The sequence below is a fragment of the Phyllobates terribilis genome, unplaced genomic scaffold (assembly GCF_046119375.1).
Source record: "Phyllobates terribilis strain yellow unplaced genomic scaffold, ASM4611937v1 Scaffold_5__5_contigs__length_657084704, whole genome shotgun sequence".
NCBI classification, from domain to species: Eukaryota; Metazoa; Chordata; class Amphibia; order Anura; family Dendrobatidae; genus Phyllobates; species Phyllobates terribilis.
This window is the reverse complement of record NW_027362765.1, coordinates 321,608,118-321,635,481: the sequence shown is the minus strand read 5'-3', so window position 1 is coordinate 321,635,481 and position 27,364 is coordinate 321,608,118. Positions and strand designations below refer to the sequence as shown.

Here is a 27,364-nt window from a genome sequence, read left to right as displayed (position 1 = left end):
AACTCATCAGCCCGGAAGCTGCACATGGGACGTACCTGGATGTTCCAACATGACAACGATATAAAAAAAAACAAGGCCAAGTCGACCTGTCATTGGCTACAGCAGAACAAAAGTGAAGGTTCTGGAGTGGCCATCTCAGTCTCCTGACCTCAATATCATTGAGCCAATCTGGGAAGATCTCAAGCGCGCAGTTCATGCTAGACAGCCCAGGAATTTACAGGAACTGGAGGCTTTTTGTTAATAAAAATGGGCAGCTTTACCATCTGAGAAAATAAAGAACGTCATCCACAACTACCACAAAAGACTTCAAGCTGTCATTGATGTTAGAGGGGGCAATACATGGTTTTAAGAATTGGGGTATGTGAACTTTTGATCAGGGTCATTTGGATGTTTTTGGTTGTCATTAAGATTTAAAAAGAGAAAACACAGTAGTTTGACAATAAATGGGTTCACCCAACCAATAACCATGAGTGGAGAAAAAGTTTTTTTTGTTATCATTCATATTCTCTGAAACAAGGCCAAGAAAGGAAAAATTCTGCCGGGATACGTAAACTTTTGAGCACAACAGTAGCTATTCTGATCTATTCGAGTTGCAGAAAGCCGGATGTGTGTTGAATGAACCCAGTTCTCAACATGTGTGCTAGTGGGAGATAACCACAATGTGTGTTACAATTAATGACTCTCAGACGGTGACCAATGTGATTTATTACATAACTTTAGGCAAGTACATACAAAGATAGCATTTTACCCGCTGCTCTTTAACACAATTTTCCTCTGTGTAACTTCTATGATGTATGAGGTCTTCTGGTTTTATGCTAAAACATTTCCCACATTCTGAACATGAAAATGTTTTTTCCTCAGTGTGAGTTCTCTGATGTCTAACAAGACCTGATCTTATGCTAAAACATTTCCCACATTCTGAGCATGAAAATGGCTTCTCCCCTGTGTGAGTTCGTTGGTGTGCGACAAGAGTGGACTTTTGAGCAAAACTTTTTCCACAGTCTGAACACGAAAATGGTTTCTCACCTGTGTGGATTTTCTCATGTTCGATAAGAACAGATTTATAGGTAAAACATTTGCCACAGTCTGAACATGAATATGGCTTCTCCCCTGTGTGAATTCTCTGATGTGCAACAAGAACTGATATCCGAGTAAAACTTTTCCCACACTCGGAACATGAAAACGGCCTCTCATCCCGGTGAATTCTTTGATGTCTCTCAAGATGGTCTTTACGTGTAAAACATTTCCAACAATCCAAACATGCAAATGGCTTCTCCCCTGTGTGACTTCTCTCATGCTTAACAAGAGCAGACCTCTGGGCAAAATATTTTCCACAATCTGAACATGAAAATGGTTTCTCTCCTGTGTGAATTCTTTGATGTTCCACAAGAATGGAGTTCTGGGTAAAGCACTTCCCACATTCTAAACATGAAAATGGACGCTCATCACTGTGAATTCTCATGTGCATAGAAAGACTTGAGCTCTTCTTAAAGAGTTTCCCACAATCAGAGCAAGGAAATACTTTACCCCTACTGTGATCTGTGCTTTCATTAACAATTTGAGATAGGTTAGGAAAAGGGTCCCTGTGATAAGAAGAGTCAGATGAAAAATTGTGGTTATTAAAAAATACAGATATATTAGGAGTAACGTGGTGATTAACAGATGTATTCTCTGTGATATCCGAATCTTCTGCTTCAAAATCTGGAAGTAAAATAATTTGTTCCTCTAAACTTCCGGCACATTTATCTGTGGGAGGAAAATAAAAATACTAGGATATCTATTGCCATTTTAGAAAATTTGGAAATAACATGATATTTTAATGGGAAAGTTTTCTACAAAATACAAACATGTTATACAGTGGGGGAAATAAGTATTTGATCCCTTGCTGTTTTTGTAAGTTTGCCCACTGACAAAGACATGAACAGTCTATAATTTTAAGGGTACGTTAATTTTAGCATTGAGAGATAGAATATCCCAAAAAAAAAAATCAAGAAAATCACATTGTATAAATTAGATATTTTTTGGCATTTTGCAGTGAGAAATAAGTATTTGATCCCCTACAAACTATTATGAGTTCTGGCTCCTACAGACCAGTTAGACGCTCCTAATCAACTCGTTACCTGCATTAAAGACAGCTGTCTTACATAGTCACCTGTATAAAAGACTCCTGTCCGCAGACTCAATTAATCAGTCAGAAATACTTATTTCTCACTGCAAAATGCAAAAAAATTCATCTAATTTATACAATGTGATTTTCTTGTTTTTTCTTTATTGGATATTCTATCTCTCAATATCAAAATTAACCTACCCTTAACCACTTCGCGCCAGAGCCTGTTTTTGCCTTCGTGACCGGGCCAATTTTTTCAATTCTGACCACTGTCACTTTATGAGGTAATTACTCTGGAACGCTTCAACGGATCCCCCTGATTCTGAGACTGTTTTTTTGTGACATATTGTACTTCATGATAGTGGTAAAATTTCTTTGATATCACTTGCGTTTGATTGTGAAAAAAATCGGAAATTTGGCGAAAATTTTGAAAATTTTGCAATTTTCAAACTTTGAATTTTCATGCCCTTTAATCAGAGAGATATATCACACAAAATAGTTAATAAATAACATTGCCCACATGTCTACTTCACATCAGCACAATTTTGGAACCAAAATTTTTTTTTGTTAGGAAGCTATAAGGGTTAAAAGTTGACCAGCGATTTCTCATTTTTACAACAAAATTTACAAAAACATTTTTTTTAGGGACCACATCTTATTTGAAGTGACTTTGAGGAGCCTTTATGACAGAAAATACCCAAAAGTGATACCATTCTAAAAACTGCACCCCTCAAGGTGCTCAAAACCACATTCAAGAAGTTTATTAACCCTTCAGGTGCTTCACAGGAATTTTTGGAATGTGGAAGAAAACAATGAACATTTAACTTTTTTTCACAAAACTGCTACTTTAACCTCAAATTTTTAATTTTCACAAGGGCAGCCAGAAAAAATGGACCCCAAAATGTGTTGTGTAATTTCTCCTGAGCACGCTGATACCCCATATGTGGTGCAAAGCCACTGTTTGGGTGCACGGCATGGCTTGGAAGGTAAGGAGCGCCATTTGACTTTTGGAATGGAAATTTGACTGGAATGGATAGCGGACGCCATGTTGCATTTGGAGAGCCCCAGAGGTGTCTAAACAGAGGAAACCCCCAACAAGTGACCCCATTTTGGAAACTAGACCCCTCAAGGAACTTATCTAGATGTGTGGTGAGCACCTTGAACCCCCAGGGGCTTCACAGAATTTTATAATGTTGAAGTGTGAAAATAAAAAAACACATTTTTAACACAAAACTGCTACTTTAGCCTCAAATTTTTAATTTTCACAAGGGCAGCCAGAAAAAATGGACCCCAAAATGTGTTGTGCAATTTCTCCTGAGCACGCTGATACCCCATATGTGGTGCAAAGCCACTGTTTGGGCGCACGGCATGGCTTGGAAGGTAAGGAGCGCCATTTGACTTTTGGAATGGAAGTTTGACTGGAATGGATAGCGGACGCCATGTTGCATTTGGAGAGCCCCTGAGGTGCCTAAACAGAGGAAACCCACAACAAGTGACCGAATTTTACAATCTACTCCTCTGTATAAATTAATCTAGTGGTGGGAAAATAAGTAGATAGGTAAATGGTCACTAAACCCATAGATGAATTCCCACAGAGGTGTCATTCCTATAATGGGGTCACTTCAGGGGGGATTATGCTGTTCTGGCACTTTTCAGAGTACCAGAGCTAAAGAATCCCCCCTGAAGTGACCCCATTTTGGAAATGAAACCCCTCTGGGAATTCATCTATGGGTTTAGTGACCATTTTAACTCAATGGATGATTTCCAGAAACAAGCACGCAATGGAAGGTTTAGATTCTGGAGAACCCCCCCTGGAAATTAAGTGAGCTCTACTCGAATGTGTCATTCACTAAATGAACCAAATGTTTGAATGACAAATTGGGATACATTTTTACAGTTTAAAAACGTGGTTCTGTGTGGAATATTTTAAAGCAGTCAGTGACGCATAAGGCTGGCAATGATGGGCATTGTGGGCAATAGTAGCGGGTATCACGCCTCATTCCTCTCTTAGTACATACACGACATCTTTTCTGGGGGTTCCTTCTTGTTTCCGTTGCTGGAATAAGTGCAATAAAATGTCGCTCAGTGAGTCTTTTCACATCCTCAGATTCTAATGGATGAGCGGGGCTAACACTTTGAAAGACAAGATTTTCAATTACCTTTTCTTGATAATCAAGAAAAGGATCTGAATTTCCTGCTTTTTTGTACAACACAAAAGAATTGTATGTGGCCACCTGAAACAAATAAATAACCAACTTTTTATACCAGGTATAGGACTTTCTTGATACCTGGTATGGCTGTAGAACCTGGTCTGCAAGGTCCACACCCCCCATGTGTTTGTTGTAGTCAATGACTGACACAGGTTTTTGCTTCGGAGTGGTGGATCCTAGTTCTACAGTGGCCCTTGTGGCATCTGTGTGGATCGAGCTGAGGACAAAAATATCCCTCTTATCCCTATATTTCAGGGCAAGCAGCTCTCCGTTGCGTACAGCCCCTGACTGCCCCTTTTGGAACTTTTGGTTGACCAATGGTTGTGGAAACCCCTGACGGTTTTTACGGATGGTCCCACAAGCCCCGATGTTGTGTTCAACCAGACTTTTAAATAGGGGTATGCTGGTGTAATAATTGTCCACATATAGATTGTAGCCTTTTTGAAAAAATGGACTTATCAGCTCCCAAACAATTTTTCCAGATGTCCCCAGATAAGTAGGGCATCCTGGTGGGTTTAGTTGGCTATCTTTCCCCTCATATATGCGAAAAGCGGATGTGTATCCGGTTGAACTTTCGCACATTTTATAGAGCTTTATTCCAAACCTTGCCCTTTTAGATGGGATAAATTGCTTGAGGTGCAGTCTTCCTTTGAATTTTACAAGGGACTCATCTATAGAGATATTTTGTGTTGGGGTGTAGAGGCTTAAGAATTTTTCTGACAAATTTTCAATGATGGGTCTAATTTTATATAACCTGTCATGTTCTGGGGCATTTCTGGGCAGGCATTGACTATTGTCGTTAAAATGCCAAAACCGCATGAGCATTTCATAACGGGTCCTAGGCAGAATGACTGAAAACATAGGGGTGGCTTGAACAGGGTGGTTGGACCAGTAGGATCGAATGCTCGGTTTTTTAACAAGCCCCATGGCAAATGTAAGTCCTAAAAAATTTTTTATTTCCGGGACATTAGTTGGTGTCCATAAATTTGCCCTAGCATAGTAAGATCGGGGATTCTGGCTTATGAATTGGGACGCGTATAAATTTGTTTGCACGACAATATGCTCTAGCAAGCTGTCTGTAAAAAACAAATTAAAAAAATGAATTGGTCCAAAATCTTCCACCTCCACATTTATACCAGGAATGGCGTTGAAATCAGGGCTGAATGGAGCAGCCGAATCTGAAGCCTCCCATCTGGGAAATGCTAGATCATGTGGCAAAGCCCCTTGTACACTGGGGTGCGCCAATTCACTAGTAGCAGGGACAGCGCTTGTACTGGGCAGTGTTCCCTAATTTGGAGACGTTTCTCCAGTAGCGCTATTTGCCCCTATTGCTGTACTGGTCCTTGGGCTTGAGGATGGAACAGAATCACTGCTCATTTCTGGGCTCTCAGTGTCGCCGCTACTAAAGCCCTCAAAATCCATATCTCCATCTGAGATTGCGCTGTCATCAGTGTCAGAACACAGCAGGGCATACACCTCCTCTGCGGTATAAGTCTGACGGGCCATTTTATTTTTATATTTTTTGACTGGACTGAACGGACCGGACTGAAAGGACGGGACCGGACTGGACTGACCGGACTGATCTGACAGGACTGACTGACTGACAGATCTGACAGGACTGACTGACTGACAGATCTGACAGGACTGACTGACTGACAGATCTGACAGGACTGACTGACTGACAGATCTGACAGGACTGACTGACTGACAGATCTGACAGGACTGACTGACTGACAGATCTGACAGGACTGACTGACTGACAGATCTGACAGGACTGACTGACTGACAGATCTGACAGGACTGACTGACTGACAGATCTGACAGGACTGACAGATCTGACAGGACTGACAGATCTGACAGGACTGACAGATCTGACAGGACTGACAGATCTGACAGGACTGACTGACTGACAGGACTGACTGACTGACAGATCTGACAGGACTGACTGACTGACAGGACTGACAGGACTGACTGACTGACAGGACTGACAGATCTGACAGGACTGACAGGACTGACAGATCTGACAGGACTGACTGACTGACAGATCTGACAGGACTGACTGACAGATCTGACAGATCTGACTGGACTGATCTGACTGACAGATCTGACAGATCTGACTGGACTGATCTGACTGACAGATCTGACAGATCTGACTGGACTGATCTGACAGGACTGACTGACTGACAGGACTGACTGACTGACAGATCTGACAGGACTGACTGACTGACAGATCTGACAGGACTGACTGACTGACAGATCTGACAGGACTGACTGACAGATCTGACAGATCTGACTGGACTGATCTGACTGACAGATCTGACTGGACTGATCTGACAGGACTGACTGATCTGACAGACTCACTAACCCTAACTCTTACTTTCTTTTTTTTTTTTTTTTTTTTTTTTTACTTTCACAGTGGCAAGGCTGACAGCTCTTGTCACACTGTTTCTCCTCTGCTCTCTCACTGAGATCGGAGGAGAAACTGCATTTATCAGGCAGATCGCCCGGGAAAGTTTGTTGCTAAAACAAACTTCCCTGGTGATCTCTCTGATTGGCTGGTGTGACGCTGACATCATCGAGACCTGAGCCAATCAGGTCTTGATGAGGTCAGAGGTCACAGCACCGGGATCCCCGCCGCTGACAGGTATGTGGGGGGTCCCGATAGCCGACCACCGGCTGTCCCTATCTTTTAAATGCCGCGATCGCTATGGATCGCGGCATCTAGAAGATAGGAACAGGTTAACATCATGGGGACCTGATCCAATCAGGTCCCCATGATGCCACATGTCAGAGCTATCGCTCTGAACCGGTACCGCAGCGCTAGCAGGACCCTGGGGTCCTGAGCGCTGCGGGACCACCCACCGTTTTTAAACGTCGGCGCTGCACAGAGCCCAGGCAGCGCCGACGTTTATGTACAGTGGGCGGTCCTGAACCGGTTAAAACTGTAGACTGTTCATGTCTTTGTCAGTGGGCAAACTTACAAAAACAGCACGGGATCAAATACTTATTTCCCCCACTGTATGTGCATATACAAAAATAAAATTACTATTCTCCAAAACATCACATAGGGGGTGTGGGGGGGGAATACCCGTGCTCCACTGACTCTGTCGCTGTCCCTTTATGTGCTGTGTCACTCCCCTGCAGAGATATTAATATTTGTTGCTTCTGGATCGCAATATGTGAAATCTCTGTTTGCAGTCAACTGGCCATTTCTTCAGAGTCTTCTATGGGGACATACACTTCTACCCCTTATTTCCAGACACTGCCAATCACAGCACTAGTAGTCTCAGATGCCCCATCCTGGTCCCCTTCTTGCAGTAATGCCCCATTCTGTTCTCCATACTGCATACCCAATCAGAGGCCAGCAATTGACACCGCATCGACGTACTGACGTATGACGTCACTGCCATGCACCAGCACGCCGATGTCAGTTACTGGCCTCTGATTGGCTGATGGCTGGCAATGGTATTGCTGTGCAGAGAACTTGTCTGTGCGGCAATACATTTCAATTGAATGCAAGTCCAAGGACACACATTCAACTGAAATAAAGCACTAATATCAGCGGCACCTGGATCGGGGGAGAGATCATCAAGAGTCCTACAGTGCCTGCAGGCCAGGGCTGTGGAGTCGGTAAGCCAAACATCCGACTCCTCAATTTCCATGTCACCGACTCAAACATAGGCCATGTATGAGGGAGTCTAAGTGATAAATTTACTGTAGCACAGATTCACCTCAGTTAAAAGTCTAGACCCTTAGATCAGGAATAGGACAGACATTTATAGGACATTTCATAACTTTACCAAATTCTTATGAAAAAATATTCCCCACAAACTGCATTGAACTACTGTGTCCATTTTATACCGACTCAACGGCTCCGACTCCACAGCCTTGTTGCGGGCCGCATGAAACAGCCTCAGGGGCCGCGTGTTAGAGACCCCTGGTTTAGAGCCTGTTCCGGAGATATTATCGAACATGCATAGAACTGTGATAAACCACACTTGTGCGCTAAAAAGACGCCTAAAGTGATGGGACACCGCCAAAAGAGAGAACAGACAGAATCCACTCCAAAGTGACTCCATCTGCCTCATATTGAGTGGTTCCACCGGGGATTTTTTCTGAACAGCAGATTTGGGGATTTACACAGAAACCACAATGTAATTGCTTAAATGGAGAGCGTAGGATAAATGTAAACAGAGCGTTATTCCGATTTTTGGGAAGTTACAACTAGAAAGGAGTACAAGAATAGTTCTTATTTTTATACACTTCACTGTGAGGTATTAGTGATAAGACAACTTTATTCTTTGGGTCACTACAATTATTATAGCGATACTAGATTTATTTTGGATTTTCTACTATCACACAATAAAAATTTTTTTTTTTATAAAAAAAAAGTTATTTTGTCGCCATATTCTAAGAGCTGTAATGTTTTTATTTTTTGGTGAACAGAGCTGTATGAGGGCTTATGTTTTGCACGACGAGTTGAAGATTTTTTGGCATCATTTTGGGGTACATAACACATTCAGATTTTTCAGGCACGTAATGAAAAACAAACAAACAGAAATTCTGTAATTGATATACAGGTGCATCTCACTAAATTAGAATATCATCAAAAAGTTAATTTATTTCAGTTTAGCTGGACCAAAGTCATTATCTCACTTTGGTCCACATAAAACACAGTGGACCTACACCAGCAGATGACATGGCTCCCCAAACCATCACCGATTGTGGAAACTTCACACTAGACCTCAAGCAGCTTGGCTTGTGTGCCTCTCCACTCTTCCTCCAGACTCTGGGACCTTGATTTCCAAATGAAAATTGAAATTCTGGAACCTTGTGGAGTGTGTCAATGACTGGCTTCTGGACATTTGTCAAGTCATCAGTCTTCCCCATGATTGTGGAGCCTACTGAAACCGACTAAGGGACCTTTTTAAATGCTTAGGAAGCCTTTGCAGGTATTTTTTGTTAATTATTCTAATTTACTGAGATAATGACTTGTGTTTTCATTGGCTGTAAGCCATAATCATCAACATTCACAGAAATAAACACTTGAAATAGATCACTCTGTTTATAATAACTATATTATATATGAATTTCACTTTTTGTATTGAAGAACTGAAATAAATGAACTTTTTGATGATATTCTAATTTAGTGAGAAGCACATACAGTGCCTACAAGTAGTATTCAACCCCCTGCAGATTTAGCTGGTTTGATAAGATGCAAATAAGTTAGAGCCTTCAAACTGCAAACGAGAGTAGGATTTATGAACAGAAGCATAAATCTTACAAACCAAAAAGTTATGTTGCTCAGTTGAATTTTATTAAATTTTAAACATAAAAGTGTGGGTCAATTATTATACAACCCCTATGTTTAATATTTTGTGGAATAACCCTTGTTTGCAATTACAGCTAATAATCGTCTTTTATAAGACCTGATCAGGCCGGCACAGGTCTGTGGAGTTATCTTGGCCCACTCCTCCATGCAGATCTTCTCCAAGTTATCTAGGTTCTTTGGGTGTCTCATGTGGATTTTATTCTTGAGCTCCTTCCACAAGTTTTCAATTGGGTTAAGGTCAGGAGACTGACTAGGCCACTCCAACACCTTGACTTTTTCCCTCTTGAACCAGGCCTTGGTTTTCTTGGCTGTGTGCTTTGGGTCGTTGTCTTGTTGGAAGATGAAATTACGACCCATCTTAAGATCTTTGATGGAGGAGCGGAGGTTCTTGGCCAAAATCTCCAGGTAGGCCGTGCTATCCATCTTCCCATGGATGCGGACCAGATGGCCAGGCCCCTTGGCTGAGAAACAGCCCCACAGCATGATGCTGCCACCACCACGCTTGACTGTAGAGATGGTATTCTTGGGGTCGTATGCAGTGCCATCCAGTCTCCAAACGTCACGTGTGTGGTTGGCACCAAAGATCTCGATCTTGGTCTCATCAGACCATAGAACCTTGAACCAGTCTGTCTCAGAGTCCTCCAAGTGATCATGAGCAAACTGTAGACGAGCCTTGACATGACGCTTTGAAAGTAAAGGTACCATACAGGCTCGTCTGGAACGGAGACCATTGCGGTGGAGTACGTTACTTATGGTATTGACTGAAACCAATGTCCCCACTGCCATGAGATCTTCCCGGAGCTCCTTCCTTGTTGTCCTTGGGTTAGCCTTGACTCTTCGGACAAGCCTGGCCTCGGCACGGGAGGACACTTTCAAAGGCTGTCCAGGCCGTGGAAGGCTAACAGTAGTTCCATAAGCCTTCCACTTACGGATGATGCTCCCAACAGTGGAGACAGGTAGGCCCAACTCCTTGGAAAGGGTTTTGTACCCCTTTCCAGCCTTGTGACCCTCCACGATCTTGTCTCTGATGGCCTTGGAATGCTCCTTTGTCTTTCCCATGTTGACCATGTCTGAGTGCTGTTCACAAGTTTGGGGAGGGTCTTAAATAGTCAGAAAAGGCTGGCATATACACACATATAAATATATATATATATATATATATATATATATATATATATATATATATATATATATATATATATATATATATATATATATATATATATATATATATATATATATACACACATACATATATATATATAGTAATGCAGCGGTTGCTTGGCATTACGGTAATGGTCCAGGATGTGTTTTGCCTGACCATGTACCTTCCCCCTCAGGTGACTGGTCACATGACTGTGACATTGTGATCAGACATTCTGTGTGCACAGGACCTGCACACAGAATGTCTGATCACATGACTGTGACATCAGCACAGGTCCTGCAGGTGTGTACTACAGGATATATAAACCCTGGTAGTCTTGACACAGGGGTGTGTGTGTTAGGCGTGAGGCCTGTTCCCATGTGGGACACCGTGATACAGTGAAGCCTGGCAGCCTGAAAGGTCGAGGCTGGATCTTGTGTAGATGCCAGTGGCCTTGGAGGGAAAGCCGGCTTGGAAGGCAAGAGTCCTGGAAGGCGAAGGCTGGATGTTGTGTGTGTGAAACATACCAGTAGCCTTGGACGGGACGACGGCTAGAGACCCCCCATCTGGGAAGCCGCAAAGCCACAGTGGTGGCAAACCAAAGGGACTGAAGCAGCTGTAACCCGTCAAAGGTAAAGACACTGCTTACTGTGGACATTTAAGTTAGTACCTTGCTGAAGGCTGTAACTTGGGCCAATTGGGCCTGTCTGCTACTTGAGAGACTCCCGGATGTTAAGTGTGTAAACATGCCGGTGATAAACTGAGATGGACTGTGTGATAAGCCGTTTATGAAGAGTAATAAACTGCAGCATTGTAAAATACCGGAAGGACATTGCATGTGTGCTTAATTTACTCGGTGCAGCGAGTATCCCCTGGTATGATGACTAGCGCTGCCTTACAATATAAATATAAATATATATAAATATTTTTTTATTTATTTTATATACCACTGTACGAAAAACCGGTGCATGAGAAACACCAGTTGAATATTCCGATAATCACACCATATTGCTCGAATACTCACCTGTTCAGAAAAATTGCTACTAAACACTGGCATATACTTAGGGACGACAAAATAATCGGAGAACAACTTACTGACAAACCAGAATTCATATACAAAAGAGCACGGAACCTAGGAAACATTATAGCCCCCACAATAAACAACTGCCAACAATATAACCAACCACACACCCCCTTTCAACAAAAAATCAAAGGTTTTTTTCCGTGCAAAAAATGTAAAATATGCAAAACATTAAAAACACCCAAACAGAGTACTGTCAGTCATGGACCTGAGACATACCCCATTAAGGATTTCATCACATGTACTATTACAGGAGTGATATATAGCATATTATGCCCATGTAAAAAAATGTATGTGGGGAGAACGAAAAGACCGATGAATGTCAGAATCAATGAACATCTAAGAAATATAAAAAACAAATATACCGGACACCCACTATCCAAACACTATATGGGAAAACATAACGGATGCCCTAATGGGACTCAGGTCACAGGCATCCAAACTGTGCCAATACATTGGAGATCGGGTGACTTTATCAAAACTATGTCTAGAATAGAAAGCAAATGGATTTTTCAATTAAACACCCTCAAACCCAGAGGACTTAACAGCGAAATCGAACTGTTTGCATTTACTGACTGATAGACGCACTCATGACTGACAGGCATCTATAGGACTCCACCCCATCAGGCTATATAAAGGCATCATAGTGCTGTATGGGACTATCCCTGAGGAAGAAAGCAGAGACTTTCGAAACGCGTTGGAAGGAAATTGTCCCACTACAGCCACCGTACCCTGGGAGTCACGTGTTCCCACGTGACACAGGTCCTCAAGCGCTCTCTGCAGGGAGCGCGCTCTCATCTACATCCGGAACACGCGGGAAGCGGCAGTCACCGGCCGGGACTCCGCTCTTGCTTCGGATCCAGGCAACCCCTGCCCGCCTCACAGGACAGCGGTACACCCTGGGACGACCGATCGTTACTACACCCACGTAAGACTACACGCAACTGTGAGTATACTGCACGCCAAACTGTCCCCTACTGACAGACTATTTTTTGACTTCCCTCAGAACAGCCTACTTCTATACAGGGGCGACCAACCATAGAACCAAAAGTTTACCACCCACTTCCGTGCCTCACTGGACATACTGGACCCAAGGCCCTACACTAATACCATTGCATCACTGCCTCATCAGGACTATATCCAAGCAACCCAGGTAATATCACCGACAACTATATAAAACTATTAGCCCCTCCAGGACCTCATCTCTGTCCAAACCACACTATTTGCTCTCAACCATAGGTGAATTAAGACAGCACCTAAAAACAGTACTAATAAATCTGTGAGACTCTACGGCAATTGGTACACCGGATTCCTTTGGGCCATAAAGACCACAATGTACCCCGGCACGACGGAAGCAAGGTAAACCTCCACTTTTCTCCCAATCTCAGACCAGTATACCTAACCAACCACCGTTCCACTGGTCTCTCTTATCCACCCGCTATCCTCCATAGATACCACCACCATTGGAACAAAGCCACTTAGCAGGTCAACCCCCCAGCAGGTTAAATCCCTGCCACTAGATCCACATACCGGAAGCAAGAGTACGACCCCATATACAGGTACTTAGGTCATTATATTGCACCGGTAATACTAAATCACATCAGCTACTTATGATATACTATACCATAGGCACCAACTTGAGGACCTCCTGAGACGGCACACCCTATAACCTTGATTCATCTGATCAGGTAAAAATCGCATCTATATCAAACAGAAACCCCTCTAAAAGAATACATCCCAATATCTTAACCACGCACCCCTTCTCCCTACAGGTCCTCCAATTCTGAACCATACAGAGGATCTATCTGAACCCAGTATCCTCAGGAAAACTTCTCCGCCATACACACCACAGTGTGTGTTTCTTATAATAAACCCCCTCCTTTTATCAACTTTTAACCTATTGCTCTACTATTTATATTTTATGTCTTGGTATCCCAAATAAAGACTAACTTTTAACTTTTCTTCTGAGTCTGTATCCCTCTACCCAAGTGCGAATTAATACTTTATATTCCTATATTCCTTAATTTGCGCAAATATATATTTGCATGATTCACCGTGCAGTAAACTTGATAAAACAGATTTATTCTTTGGGTCAGCACGATTACACGATACCAGATTTATAGATTTTTTTTATGCTTTGCTACTTTACACACTAAAAACAATATTTTATAAATTTATATTGTCTTATTCTGAGAGCTTTAACCTTTTTATTTTTTACCCAAATGAGTCATATAAGGGCTTGGTTTTTGCAGGCTGATTAAGCATTTTCATTTATACCATTTTTTTTTTACATGACTTTTTGATCACTTTTTATTCAATTTTTTGTGTGATGATGAAAACATGAAATTTTTGCTGTGTTTTTTGGTATTTTTGTTTACGGTGTTCGCCAAACAGAATAGATATCTTGACAGTTTTATAAATCAGGTTGTTACAGATGTGGCGATACCAATTATGTGTACTTTTATTTTAAGTTAAGATGCATTTTTAGTGACTAATCGGGTTTTCGGGATTTGTGTGCGTTTTTTTGTTGTTGTTTTTTGTTTTTTTTACTTTTTCACCTCGTGGGACATGAATTTTTTTAACTTTGATCACTGATCTCATGCACTGCAGTACTCGTGTACTGCAGTGCCCGAGACCATTCAGTGCCTCACTGACTTTGACTGTTAGACCCTGCTTACAGCAGGATCTAACAGGCCACCATACCCTGGGGTTATCAGATGACCTCGAGGTACCATGGCAACTATCGTCACCCATGATTACAATATTTAAGGGATTAATTGGCCTCGATCGGTTCCAATACCGGTCGGAGCTGATGCCACAGGGTGTCAACTGTCACAGCTGTCACCCAGCTGCTATACACTTAATCCTCAACGCCGTGAAAAAGCAGCGCTGAGGATTACGGTCTCCTTAACAGCTGCTGTTAAAAGGCGTATCGGCAGCGTTTAAGTGTTAGGCTATGTGCCCACGATGCAGAAATGCTCCGGATTTTTCCTGAGCGTTTCTGCTCTCCCTGGCAGAAAAAACGCATGCGTATTTTACATGCGTTTTTTCAGCCAGGAACAAGCGTTTATGAAGTGTTTTTAGCATGTGATTTCGCATGCGGGTTGTCAAGCACTTTCCAAGCGATTTTAGCATCACTTGGAAAGTGCTTGACAACTTGGTCACACTATATAAATCCATGCAACCGGCATGGATTTTATATAGTGTAACCAAATTTAGTGAAAAAAAAAAAAAAAAAAGAATAAAAATGGTAAAAAATAAAAAACAAACATTATACTTACCTTCCGATGGCCCCCGGTCTCCTTCTCCGGTCTTCGCGGTGGTGTAAAAGGACTTTCCATGACGTCATTCAGTCATGTGACAGGTCACGCGACCGCCAACGTGGGACATTGGAAGGTGAGTATAATGTTTTTTTATTTTAAATTCTTTTTTTTTTTTTTTTTTTTTTAACAGGTACTATGGTACCCGGGCCTGCAGGAGAGTCTCCTCTTCTCCAGAGCCGGGTACCATCTGCACATTGAATCGCGTAATATCCGCATGTGCACATGTAGTGATGCGGATATTAAGCAATTCAATGCAAGTCTATGGCGGCCAAATCGCCGCGATTCCGCAAAATAATTGGTAGTGCTGCGGATTTTTCTGCAATGATAATCTGCAGTGGAAATTTCCGCAGCATGTGCACAGCACATGCGGATTATCATTGGGGAACATAGCAGACCTTCTACCAAGCGTTTTTTAAGCATTTCTGCAGCGGAATTGCCGCTGCGGAAACGCTTCAAAAACACATAGTGGGCACACAGCCTGTAAGCTGTTAATAAAAAGATATTTGTTTCCTTTTCACCATAGAACAGTATCACTCAAAAAAACTACATAATTTTAAGGCATATGCTACTATTCACATAAGGAAAGTAACAGCTGAGAAAAGTTGAAAATGATGTGAATCGGCCTAGTCTCTTCATAATATATACAGGGCTGACATTCTACTTTATCGCTATTGACAATACCTGGTAAAGAGCTGATCCTTAGTTCAATAGAGGCTCAATGCTTGGGACCCTAGCTCTGAGCTGATGCAGTTTTCTGCCTGTATTGTCATAGTTGTGCCTTCACTATCATTTACATTTTAACACTTACCTGAGCTGATCTGTACAGGAATTTCCTCTTGTTTACACTGCCGATATCCATTCATATACATGCCTTCTACAGATAAATCTTCAACTTTAATATTTGTCAGATCTTCCTCCTGATTCAATATGAGGGTGAATAATGTACAAAACAGAAGACAGAAAAAACATTAAAAAGACATAAAACTACTTATTAAGCGGTTATATGGCTGCAAAAAGTATTTACAACATCTGGGTAACAGACATAAATCTATTTTTTTCTTTTACGCCAGAGAATGGGGAGAATTGACAATGAAGTTACCAAGTGGACACAAATAGGAGGCCCACACCGCTCCTCTGCACATCCATGATGGTTCTGTGAGACTCGCCCATTTTCCTCTAGACACTCATGTGGACGAGTGGAAAATCTCTCTGGTTTATCTTGGTTACTGGATACATCTGTAGGAGACAACATTATTAAGAGGTGATATTCAGATAATTACAATTTGAAGGTGACTCTAACTAACACATATTGACATATAATAAGGGTACTGATTTTTAATCATCCTTGTACAAGTGTACCAATATGATCATTGTTGTAATGGAAAATAAATCCCATAAGTGACAGACGTCTTGCAAATAGCAACAGATTTTAGCCCTTTCTATTACAAACCACACTGGACATCACAGCTGGCCCCGATGCAGAGCCAATGTCAGTCAGGGCCAGGACGCAGTTACAGCCGTCGCTCTGTATTCTCTGAGCAATGACTGAACCAGCGCTGCCCCCATGACTAAAACTAAATGCTGCAGGGGAGAAAAAAGTTCATTTTCTCCCCACAGCGTTTGGCTACGTGCAGGCACCGGGCACGTTACTAATGCTATTACCCTGTAGAGACACCTTTAAACTCCATTTTTTTTTTCTTCAGCGACTTTCAAGCACAGCCAGTTTTAAATCAGATTAAAAAAATAAATATTATATATATAATAATAATAGAAAAAAAAAAAAAAAAAAAAAAAAAAAAAAAATCGCTCATCTACTGTGCATTGGTCCGAGTGCTGTCCATTTTTTTCGTTTCAGACACCACTTTGACCAAAGATACAGTCATGTGAAACTACTCTTATAGTGCCTGGACATGGGAAATAGGTGACTTCTGTATCTAGTAGTCATTACCTGTGCTTATATCTATAGGAATTTCCTTCTCAATATAGGACCGTTCACATCCCAGATAAGTCTCTTCTTCAGATATAGCCTCAATTTTAATGTCAATCAGATCTTCATCCTATTTATGGACAAATGATGTACAATTCAGAAGACAGACTTTCTAAAACCCATAAGACATTTGAAATCTGTAGCCATCAAGACAAAGAAGGCAAACAAGGTCTTCAGAAGCCATGTATGACAATGAGGAAAATAACATCACATGTTAATAAGCTGAACCAACACAAGATTGCAACACGACTCCTCTCCTGATGAAATAAAGTATGTATGTAACGCAGCTGGTCACATGTAAAACCTATACCCATTTCTGTACCAAGGATTGGCAGACAAAGAACAAATTGTTCCCTTACTAGAATATGCCTGGTAGACCATAGTCCTCCTCTAATCAGCCATAGTCACATGAAGGCTTGTTTTTTGCAGGGCGAGTTGTAATTTTGAATGGCACTATTCACTTTAAAATATAATACACTGTAAAATAGTGACATGAAATGACAGAAAAAACAAACAAAAGCAATGCAATCATTGTTTTTAGGTTTCATGGTTATGTGTTCATTGTGCAGTAAAAACGTCCAGGGAGTAAGATTCTCCAGGTTAGTACAATTATGGTAATACCAAACTATTATACCTTTCTTATTATTTTATAGGCATAAAGGTGATAACTTATTGACTAGCAGGCGTTCAACCATTCAGACTGATTGGCAGAACAGGGAACGTTTATCACCATTAAAATGGAGCAGCAGTGTGCATTTGTGACCGGAGCTCCGTTCTCTCCATATAGGGCTACTGAGTGCTGCGCTCAGCTCTTTCCAGCAGGCACATAGACATGAATAGAGTTGGAGTCAGGCGTCCAAGCCCCTGCTCCATTTTGTAACAGGAATAAGAGCTCCCTGTTCGCTCTATTGGTACGGGCACCAGCGGTGGGACAGACACTGATCAGCAAAATCAGCGCCGTGGATAGGTAATAACCTTCTTTCCCTGTACAACCGTTTTAATTTTTTTTTAAATGATAGGTAATAATATATGCAACCGATCAGTGAGGGTCTGAGTCCTGAGTGGTGTATGTGTTCATATTTTCTATTGAGCCCGTATCCCTGCAGAGTGGCTTTTTGAATGATCAGTGGGGATCTAATTAAAAAAAAGATAAAAAGTAAAAAAATTAAATAACAGGAAATCATTAAAAGGGTTGTCTGGTAATTAACATCAGATTTGTGAGGGATCTGGTACCAGCCACCCCCCCCCCCCCCACCAGATATTATTAGCTCCACTGGAGAGAATAGAAGCTGATCTGCTGCACCCAGCAGTGGCCACTACACATTGAAAAGGGTAGCGCAGTGCCGCTCAGTTCAGAGTTTACATCCAGCCACTGCTGGAGCTGAGAACAGCTTTTAGCTCTACTTATTTTCTGATTACAATCAAACCTACATCTGTGGTCCAGTGTGTCCTTCTCCTCCTGCTTAACAATCATGACAAAACTACATTCATCATATTGTTATGGTATCTATATATATGCACAAAGAAGGTATATCAAAAGGCAGCACTCCAAATAATTTTTTAGAAAAAAATGGACTTTATTAAGCCCAAAAAGCAACGTTTCGGTTTACAGAACCTTTTTCAAGCAGAGTTCAAGTGCATAAGGTGCAATATATATAGTTACAAACAGTGATTCCATAATTGCAATTTATTTATACAAAACCATGATTTCACAAAAAAAGTGCAAAAGTGCATGTCTCAGAATAACATTCAATTACATACTTAGTGATAAGTTTAGAAAATACATTATTATCTTCAATATTATGATCCATAACTCTCATAAAGTGACAAGTGCTTTGATTGATAATTATTAATGCCAGGTGTACATTATAAATAATACATATGAGGGAGCGACTCACCCGCAGCAATCATGCATAAACACACTTCCTACTTCTTCCACGCTGTTATCGGCGTCTCAGGATTCGCTCTGCGCATGTCTCCCATGAGACCCACATTGTTTCGTCACATGACCGGGGCAAACCTAGTCCGCCCACATCGTGACGTCACCGGGCATGCGCTTTACACTTTTAACACTACAGTCGCCATCTTTCTAGTTGTCATATACCACACAGAAGATTATTTTCAAATATGAATAGAATGTGTGCTTAATTAATATAGTTTGTCCTATCCTCTCCTTTAAACCATAAACTACAAAAACGCGCCCACTTCTTATATCAATATTATCAAGGACACCATCCTATTCACAATTCTTAATTTATTTATATTATAAGGACGGTGTCCATACGATAATTCCTATGTTCATAATTATAAATGAACGGAGAGATAATATATTAATACTTAACCCAAACACCCTTCCATGGAATTCCCTATCCCTAGGTTCATCCATGGAGTGAGATTATGGCTATGTGCCCACGTTGCATTTATGAAGCAGAAAATTTCTGCTGCATAAATGCAAGTCCTCTCCCGGAAAAACACATGCGGAATTCCGCACGCGTTTATCGCGCATTTTTCTCGCGTTTATCGCGCGTTTTCCACATGCGGAATTGCCTTGCATTTTTTATGCATTGGACAAAGGCAATTCCGCTTGCGGAAACGCAAAATTAAATGACATGCTGCGGATTTTTGAACGCGGCATAAACGCTGCGGAAAAATCCGCAGCATGTGCATAGAACTTGCGGAATCCCATTGGGGACCATGGGGTGCGGATATACATGCGTTTTTCAAGTGTTTACGCTGCGGAAATTCCGCAGCATATACGCTTGAAAAATGCTACGTGGGCACACAGCCTAAAGGGTCAGAGGAGGAACCTTCCTCAGGTCCCCACCCCCTTCCTGATCTCAGGAGAAAATTGGGAATACATTATAGTTCAATTCTCTCCTCTGGAGGAAGTGTGTTTATGCATGATTGCTGCGGGGTGAGTCGCACCCTCATATGTATTATTTATAATTTACACCAGGCACTAATAATTATCAATAAAAGCACTTGTCACTTTATGAGAGTTATGGATCATAATATTGAAGATAATAATGTATTTTCTAAACTTATCACTAAGTATGTAATTGAATGTTATTTTGAGACCTGCACCTTTTCACTTTTTTTGTGAAATCATGGCTTAGTATAAATTAATTGCAATTATGGAATCACTGTTTGTAACTATATATATTGCACCTTATGCACTTGAACTCTGCTTGAAAAGGGTTCTGTGAACTGAAACGTTGCTTTTTGAGCTCAATAAAGTCCATTTTTTTCTAAAAAATTATTTGGAGTGCTGCCTTTTGATATACCTTCTTTGATATGCAATAGTTTGGACAGACTGCTTGGAGGCCTGGCACCCATCAGTGAGTAATTATTAAATGGTGCTGTTTTCAATATATACACATACACCCCCCCCCCCCCCCAAAAAGACATTTTTTCAATATGTTCTACACTGCGTGCAGAATTATTCGGCAAATGAGTATTTTGATCACATGATGCTTTTTATACATGTTGTCCTACTCCAAGCTGCATAGGCTTGAAAGCCAACTAGCAATTAAGTAAATCTGGTGATGTGCATCTCTGTAATGAGGAGGGGTGTTGACTAATGATATCAACACCCTATATAAGGTGTGCTTAATTATTAGGCAACTTCCTTTCCTTTGGCAAAATGGGTCAGAACAGAGATTTGACGGGCTCTAAAAAGTCCAAAATTGTGAGATGTATTGCAGAGGGATGCAGCAGTCTTGAAATTTCCAAACTTTTGAAGCGTGATCACCGAACAATCAAGCGTTTCATGGCAAATAGCCAACAGGGTCGCAAGAAGCGTGTTGGCCAAAAAAGGCGCAAAATAACTGCCCATGAATTGAGGAAAATCAAGCGTGAAGCTGCCAAGATGCCATTCGCCAACAGTTTTGCCATATTTCAGAGCTGCAACGTTACTGGAGTATCAAAAAGCACAAGGTGTGCGATACTCAGGGACATTGCCAAGGTAAGGAAGGATGAAAAATGACCTCCTTTGAACAAGAAACATAAGATAAAACGTCAAGAATGGGCCAAGAAATATCTTAAGACTGATTTTTCAAAGGTTTTATGGACTGATGAAATGAGAGCGACTCTTGATGGGCCAGATGGATGGGCCAGTAAAGGGCAGAGAGCTCCACTCCGACTCAGACGCCAGCAAGGTGGAGGTGGGGTACTGGTATGTGCTGGTATCATCAAAGATGAACTTGTGGGACCTTTTCGGGTTGAGGATGGAGTGAAGCTCAACTTCCAGACCTACTGCCAGTTTCTGGAAGACAACTTCTTCAAGCAGTGGTACAGGAAGAAGTCGGTATCGCTCAAGAAAAACATGATTTTCATGTAGGACAATGCTCCATCACATGCATCCAACTACTCCACAGCGTGGCTGGCCAGTAAAGGTCTAAAAGAAGAAAAAATAATGACATGGCCCCCTTGTTCACCTGATCTGAACCCCATAGAGAACCTGTGGTCCATCATAAAATGTGAGATCTACAGGGAGGGAAAACAGTACACCTCTCGGAACAGTGTCTGGGAGGCTGTGGTGGCTGCTGCACGCAATGTTGATCGAAAACAGATCAAGCAACTGACAGAATCTATGGATGGAAGGCTGTTGAGTGTCATCATAAAGAAAGGTGGCTATATTGATCACTAATTTTTTTGGTTTTTGTTTTTGCATGTCAGAAATGTTTATTTCTAAATTGTGTGCACTGATATTGGTTTACCTGGTGAAAATAAACAAGTGAGATGGGATTATATTTGGTTTTTATTAAGTTGCCTAATAATTCTGCACAGTAATAGTTACCTGTACAAACAGATATCCTCATAAGATAGCCAAATCTAAAAAAAACCCACTCCAACTTCCAAAAATATTAAGCTTGGATATTTATGAGTCTTTTCGGTTGATTGAGAACATAGTTGTTGATCAATAATAAAAATAATCCTCTAAAATACAACTTGCCTAGTAATTCTGCACACAGTGTTTGTACTCCATAACTGTGCCAAAAAATCTACAGAAATTTACTGAAATCTCCAGACCTTCTGCGAACACAGCAATATAGATCTCTGTACACATGGATACAAAAACTTAAGAGACACCATGTGCTCATGTAGGGGCAGCAAGGTGGCTCAGTGGTTAGCACTACAGCCTTGCAGCGTTGGGGTCCAGGGTTTACATTCTACCAAGAACAATATCTGTAAGGAGTCTGTATTTTCCCCTCATGTTTATGTGGGCTTATTCCGGGTACTCAGTTTTTTTCCTACATTCCAAAGGCATATTGATAGGGGATGTAGCTTGTGAGTCTCAATGGGGACAGTGATAATGATGTCTGCAAATTGTTGTGGAATATGACAGCACTCTATAAAGTGACTAAAACAAATAAGCGGTTATTAGTATAGTTCTCTCTTTCATAAGAGTATCTCCACTCAATGAATCATAGTAGCAACGCCTCAAGAGAAAAGGAAAGTGACCCTGATAAGTAGATGGCAGCTGGAAGCAAGAATATGCAATCCCAATGCCCAGCAATGTAAGTAAGTATCAAAATATAGAAAATTACAGGTAATATATATAATCTATCATAAATGTATAACTTAAAAAAAAAAGGAGGGAGGACGCATTTTTTTTTTAAAGCCTGCCCATAACTGACAGCATGACATGACAGCTGTCATAAGACCTTCGCGATTCTTCTACTCAGCACACATACGGGCTGGATCTCCTTGTACCCGTTTGCCAGGTGCATTAAAAAATACTACATTAGCTTTCTCTCCATGCACAATACAAAATCATCATCCAGACACATTGACTCTTGTGTTACTGTATAATGCCCCAGTATTCCCAGCAGCGCTCACCTCTCCAGTCAGCAGCTCAATGATCTTGTTGGTGAGGTCCAGGATCTTCTGATCAGTGTTCTCATGTATCAGTGAGTGAGGTGGAGGCTCCATGAAGGGGCTTTGGGTCCTGCTCCATCCTCCTGACACATATGGATGGAAACTCAGCTTTAAACATTCACCAAATGACTTCTTCACTGCTGTGTAATCCTGTGTATGGAGAGAGACTGACTTTTCTATATACATCTCTCATTTCCCAAAACTCCCTCGTCATGTCACTATGTTCCCCCCAAAAATAGAAGTGTAATGCCACGTGACACCTAAATTCCAGAATTCCTCACCTCTCCAGTCAGCAGGCAGATAATTTCCAGGGTGAGGTTTAATATCCTCTCGGCCATTTCCTTTCTGTTCTTGCCCATCCTTCGTGGGTCAGTCGGGAAAATGCTGATTCTCTTGCGAGGACACTTTAATTGGGAGGATCCTTTACTACAAGAAATAAATAGGCCCATTACTCGGTCACAGACTCCTGAAATCAGAAGAAGCACAGATATGTCAACCTGGCCATACACAGAAGATATTTGACAGTCAATTGCCTTTAAAGATAGTGGGGAGGCCACAAATACATTAGAACAGAAATTACACTGCATAAATGAAAGTACTGTGTAATAACCTGTCTGACAATGAGCCACTAAACACGCTCATAATGATGTCCCTCCATAACAGTGATCAAACAGTGTACCCATAAGTTACATGCTTCCTCATAATTGTCAGACACAAGTGCCAGCAACATTCTTCCAGTCCAAGGTGTTCTGGTAAGGCTGGGTTCACACAAGCGTATGCAACATCATCCATTTTACATCCCCACCCAAAGAAAAGGTGATTTTTCATCCAAATTGTGACCTGTATGCCATCAGTGTGTCTGGCTTTTATGTCCGTATGCCAGTTTTGCCCATCTGTATGGCGTACACTTTTTACATGAACAATTTAAATAAAAGGACAAATAGTTTCCTATCTTTATAATTATAAAGGATCTATGAAAACACCTGCCATATGGATGACAACCCATCGGTCTGTAGAATACTATTCATGCGAACTACCACAATGACTTGCATTGGTACTTGAGCGGTCCGTATGCCATCAGTTTTACATACAGATGCTTACACTAAGGCTGCGTGCACACGATGAGTTTTTCATGCGTTTATGCTGCGGAATTTCCGCAGCGGAAACGCATCAAAAACGCATGGTAATCCGCACCCCATGGTCCCCAATGGCATTCCGCAATGTCAATGCACATGCTGCGGATTTTTCCGCAGCGTTTCTGCAGCGCAAATAAATCCGCAGCATGTTCATTAATTTTGCGGAAGCGCCGCCATTGACTTGCATTGAGACCCATAGAATCCGTGTCTGTACATTTGTACAAGCGGATTTTATGCGTCTCTATGTGCGGATGGTACCCAGTTCTGGAGGAGAGGAGACTCTCATCCAGACCTGGGTACCATTTTACCTGTAAAAAAAAGAATAAAATAACAAATAAAGTTTATATTCACCTGTCCGGCGGCCCCTGCAGCGCTTACCTTCCAGGACCTGAGATGACGTCGCGGTCATGTGACCGCAGGCTGTCTCGCGAGATGCCGGCAACCCGGAAGAAGCCAGGACGAGCGAGATGCAGCAGGGGATCGGGGGTAAGTATAGCTATTTTTTTATTTTTATGGTCACACTATATAAATCCATGCCTTTTGCATGGATTTATATAGTGTGACCTAGTTGTCAAGCACTTTCCAAGTGATGCTATGGCTTGGAAAGGACTTGTCAGTCCGCATGCGGAAACACATGCGTTAACGCATGTGGGTATGCATGTGAATCCGCATGTATTCTGCAGGAAAAACGCATGCACAATCTGCATGTGTTTTTTTCTGCCAGGGAGATGCAGAAATGCTGCAGAAATTTTCTGCTTCATTTCTGCATCGTGGGCACATAGCCTTATAGTCTTCCAGCCCCAGATGTCCGTGTTAGGGCGCAGTCAGGCAGCCGTATAAATCAGACCGCAATGCACGGACTGGCCAGCAGCTCTCCTGATGCGAGTGTGACAGCTTCACGTATTTTTATGCAGCGGTCATGCCAGAGTAGGCAGAGCCGTGACCAGTCCAAGCATTGCGGTCCAATTTATACGGCAGTCTGACTGCGCCCTAACAACATGACAGTGTAAAAAGTCCCAGTGACAGTCTACCATCTGCAATTATCCCCATGATAAAAAGCTTGCCCTGGATGTCCCCATAACAGTGTGCCAGCCCTGGGTGTCCCCATAACAGTGTGCCAGCCCCGGATGTCCCCGTAACAGTGTGCCAGCCCCGGATGTCCCCGTAACAGTGTGCCAGCCCCAGATGTCCCCGTAACAGTGTGCCAGCCCCAGATGTCCCCGTAACAGTGTGCCAGCCCCAGATGTCCCCATAACAGTGTGCCAGCCCCAGATGTCCCCGTAACAGTGTGCCAGCCCCAGATGTCCGCATAACAGTGTGCCAGCCCCAGATGTCCCCGTAACAGTGTGCCAGCCCCAGATGTCCCCATAACAGTGTGCCAGCCCCAGATGTCCCCGTAACAGTGTGCCAGCCCCAGATGTCCCCATAACACTGTGCCAGCCCCAGATGTCCCCATAACACTGTGCCAGCCCCGGATGTCCCCATAACACTGTGCCAGCCCTGGATGTCCCCATAACACTGTGCCAGCCCTACGTCACGTAGTAATAGTCTGCCAGCCTCAGCTGTCACTGCCCCATAACAATGCAGTGTGCCACCCGTACAGAACATATAAGCCGCCCTCTATACACATCACTTCTATGTATCTGCAGACAATAAGAACATACACGACAGTCCCAGTGTAAGTGCCGCCTCCACAGACTGGCCCCTTCTACCCCCTCTATAGCCCTCCATCCATTTAACCCGGAAATTATTCTTTGTCGTCATGATGCAACTGACAACTTCCGCCCCTGGGACACCACGTGACTGCTGCTCCGCGTGTCATTGGCTCTTCCCACACCTGTGGCCGCCGGCTGTCTGTATTGTATGCACTGTAGCTCTCCAGTCTCCCAGCGGCGGCCGTCACCGTGTGCAGGCGGACACACTGCAGGAGCCATAGGGTGGGGTCTTACCGTTTATAGGAGGAGGAGAAAGACAACAGTGAGGAGGAATATGGAGGGAAACTAGCTGTACTCCTTGTACATTACAGCTATGTACTTAGTCTTCCTCTAGTCTGGGGACGGCAGCAAAAGCCGGTTACACCGAACACAACAGCATTCACTCACAAATAGTACATGAGACCCCCGCCACCCCAGACCCCTTGATAAACACACCGTACCAGACCCCCTAATTGAAGACAATACACCAGACCCCTTAAAGGGAATCTGTCACCCCCTGGGTGATATCAGACCTCTACTACGGCCATACAGGGTATAGAAAAGTAAATCTATACATATACCTATATAACCCATAGCAGAGGTCTGATTGCAGAGAAATCTGGTTTTATAAAGTCTGTTTTCCAGAGGCTTGGTGTCCGGGGGACGCCAAGAAAACCCCTCCTGTCTGCTTACTATTCCCCTAAATCGCCGCCTCTGTGCTAAATCAGGGTTCCCCAACTCCAGTCCTCAAGGCCCACCAACAGGTCATGTTTTCAGGATTTCCTTAGTATTGCACAGGTGATGTAACTATTGCCTGTGCTGATGATGGAATTATCACCTGTGCAATACTAAGGAAATCCTGAAAACATGACCTGTTGGTGGGCCTTGAGGACTGGAGTTGGGGAACCCTGTGCTAAATTACCATATCCCCTCCCGCGCAAAGCGAAGCTCCCATGAAGTACGCTTTGTTTCCCTCCGGCCCCGTTTGGCTGGGCACTGCCAGTGGAGCGGAAGTCTCAGTGACTCACCGTCGCTTGCGCAATACAAGGCGCAGTACACAGTCAAACGGGGCTGAAGGGAAACAAAGCGCGCTCCATGGGAACGGTGCTTTGCGCATGCACGAGAGGGGAAGCAGAGCAGGGCCTGTCGCAGGGGAGGGGGGAATATGGTAATTTAGCACAGAGGTGGTGATTTAGGGGAATAGTAAACAGACTTTATAAAACCAGATTTCTCTGCAATCAGACCTCTGCTATGAGCCATACAGGTAAGTATAGATTTACTTTTCTATCACCTGTATGCCCATAGTAGAGGTCTGATATCACCCAGGGGGGTGACAGATTACCTTTAACCCCTTAATAACATCTGACGTACTAATACGCGTCTGTGCCCTGGGACTTAAGAGCCAGACCCGTATTAGTACGTCATGGCGATCGCGCGCGCACACAGGCTGTGCGGGCGCGATCGCCGCCG

The 27,364-nt window shown here is 42.6% G+C and overlaps 1 protein-coding gene across 3 annotated transcripts; it reads right to left on the bottom strand.

Annotated features, from left to right (window-relative positions):
* Positions 1 to 691: 691 nt before the first annotated feature.
* LOC141273131 (uncharacterized) lies at positions 692 to 25,988 on the bottom strand. Of its 3 annotated transcripts, XM_073684569.1 has the most exons (7): positions 25,865 to 25,988; positions 23,346 to 23,490; positions 23,026 to 23,214; positions 17,146 to 17,254; positions 16,297 to 16,433; positions 16,006 to 16,114; positions 692 to 1,746 (listed from the first exon to the last, which is right to left on the bottom strand). In XM_073684569.1, the coding sequence occupies exons 2-7, from the start codon at positions 23,421 to 23,423 to the stop codon at positions 707 to 709; spliced, it is 1,662 nt and encodes a 553-aa protein (XP_073540670.1). In that variant the 5' UTR covers positions 23,424 to 23,490; positions 25,865 to 25,988; the 3' UTR covers positions 692 to 706. The 3 variants fall into 3 exon arrangements, with proteins under 3 accessions (XP_073540670.1, XP_073540669.1, XP_073540671.1); XM_073684568.1 differs by lacking the exon at positions 25,865 to 25,988 and having other exon boundaries at positions 23,346 to 23,528; XM_073684570.1 differs by lacking the exon at positions 25,865 to 25,988 and having other exon boundaries at positions 23,026 to 23,147; positions 23,346 to 23,478.
* Positions 25,989 to 27,364: the final 1,376 nt, after the last annotated feature.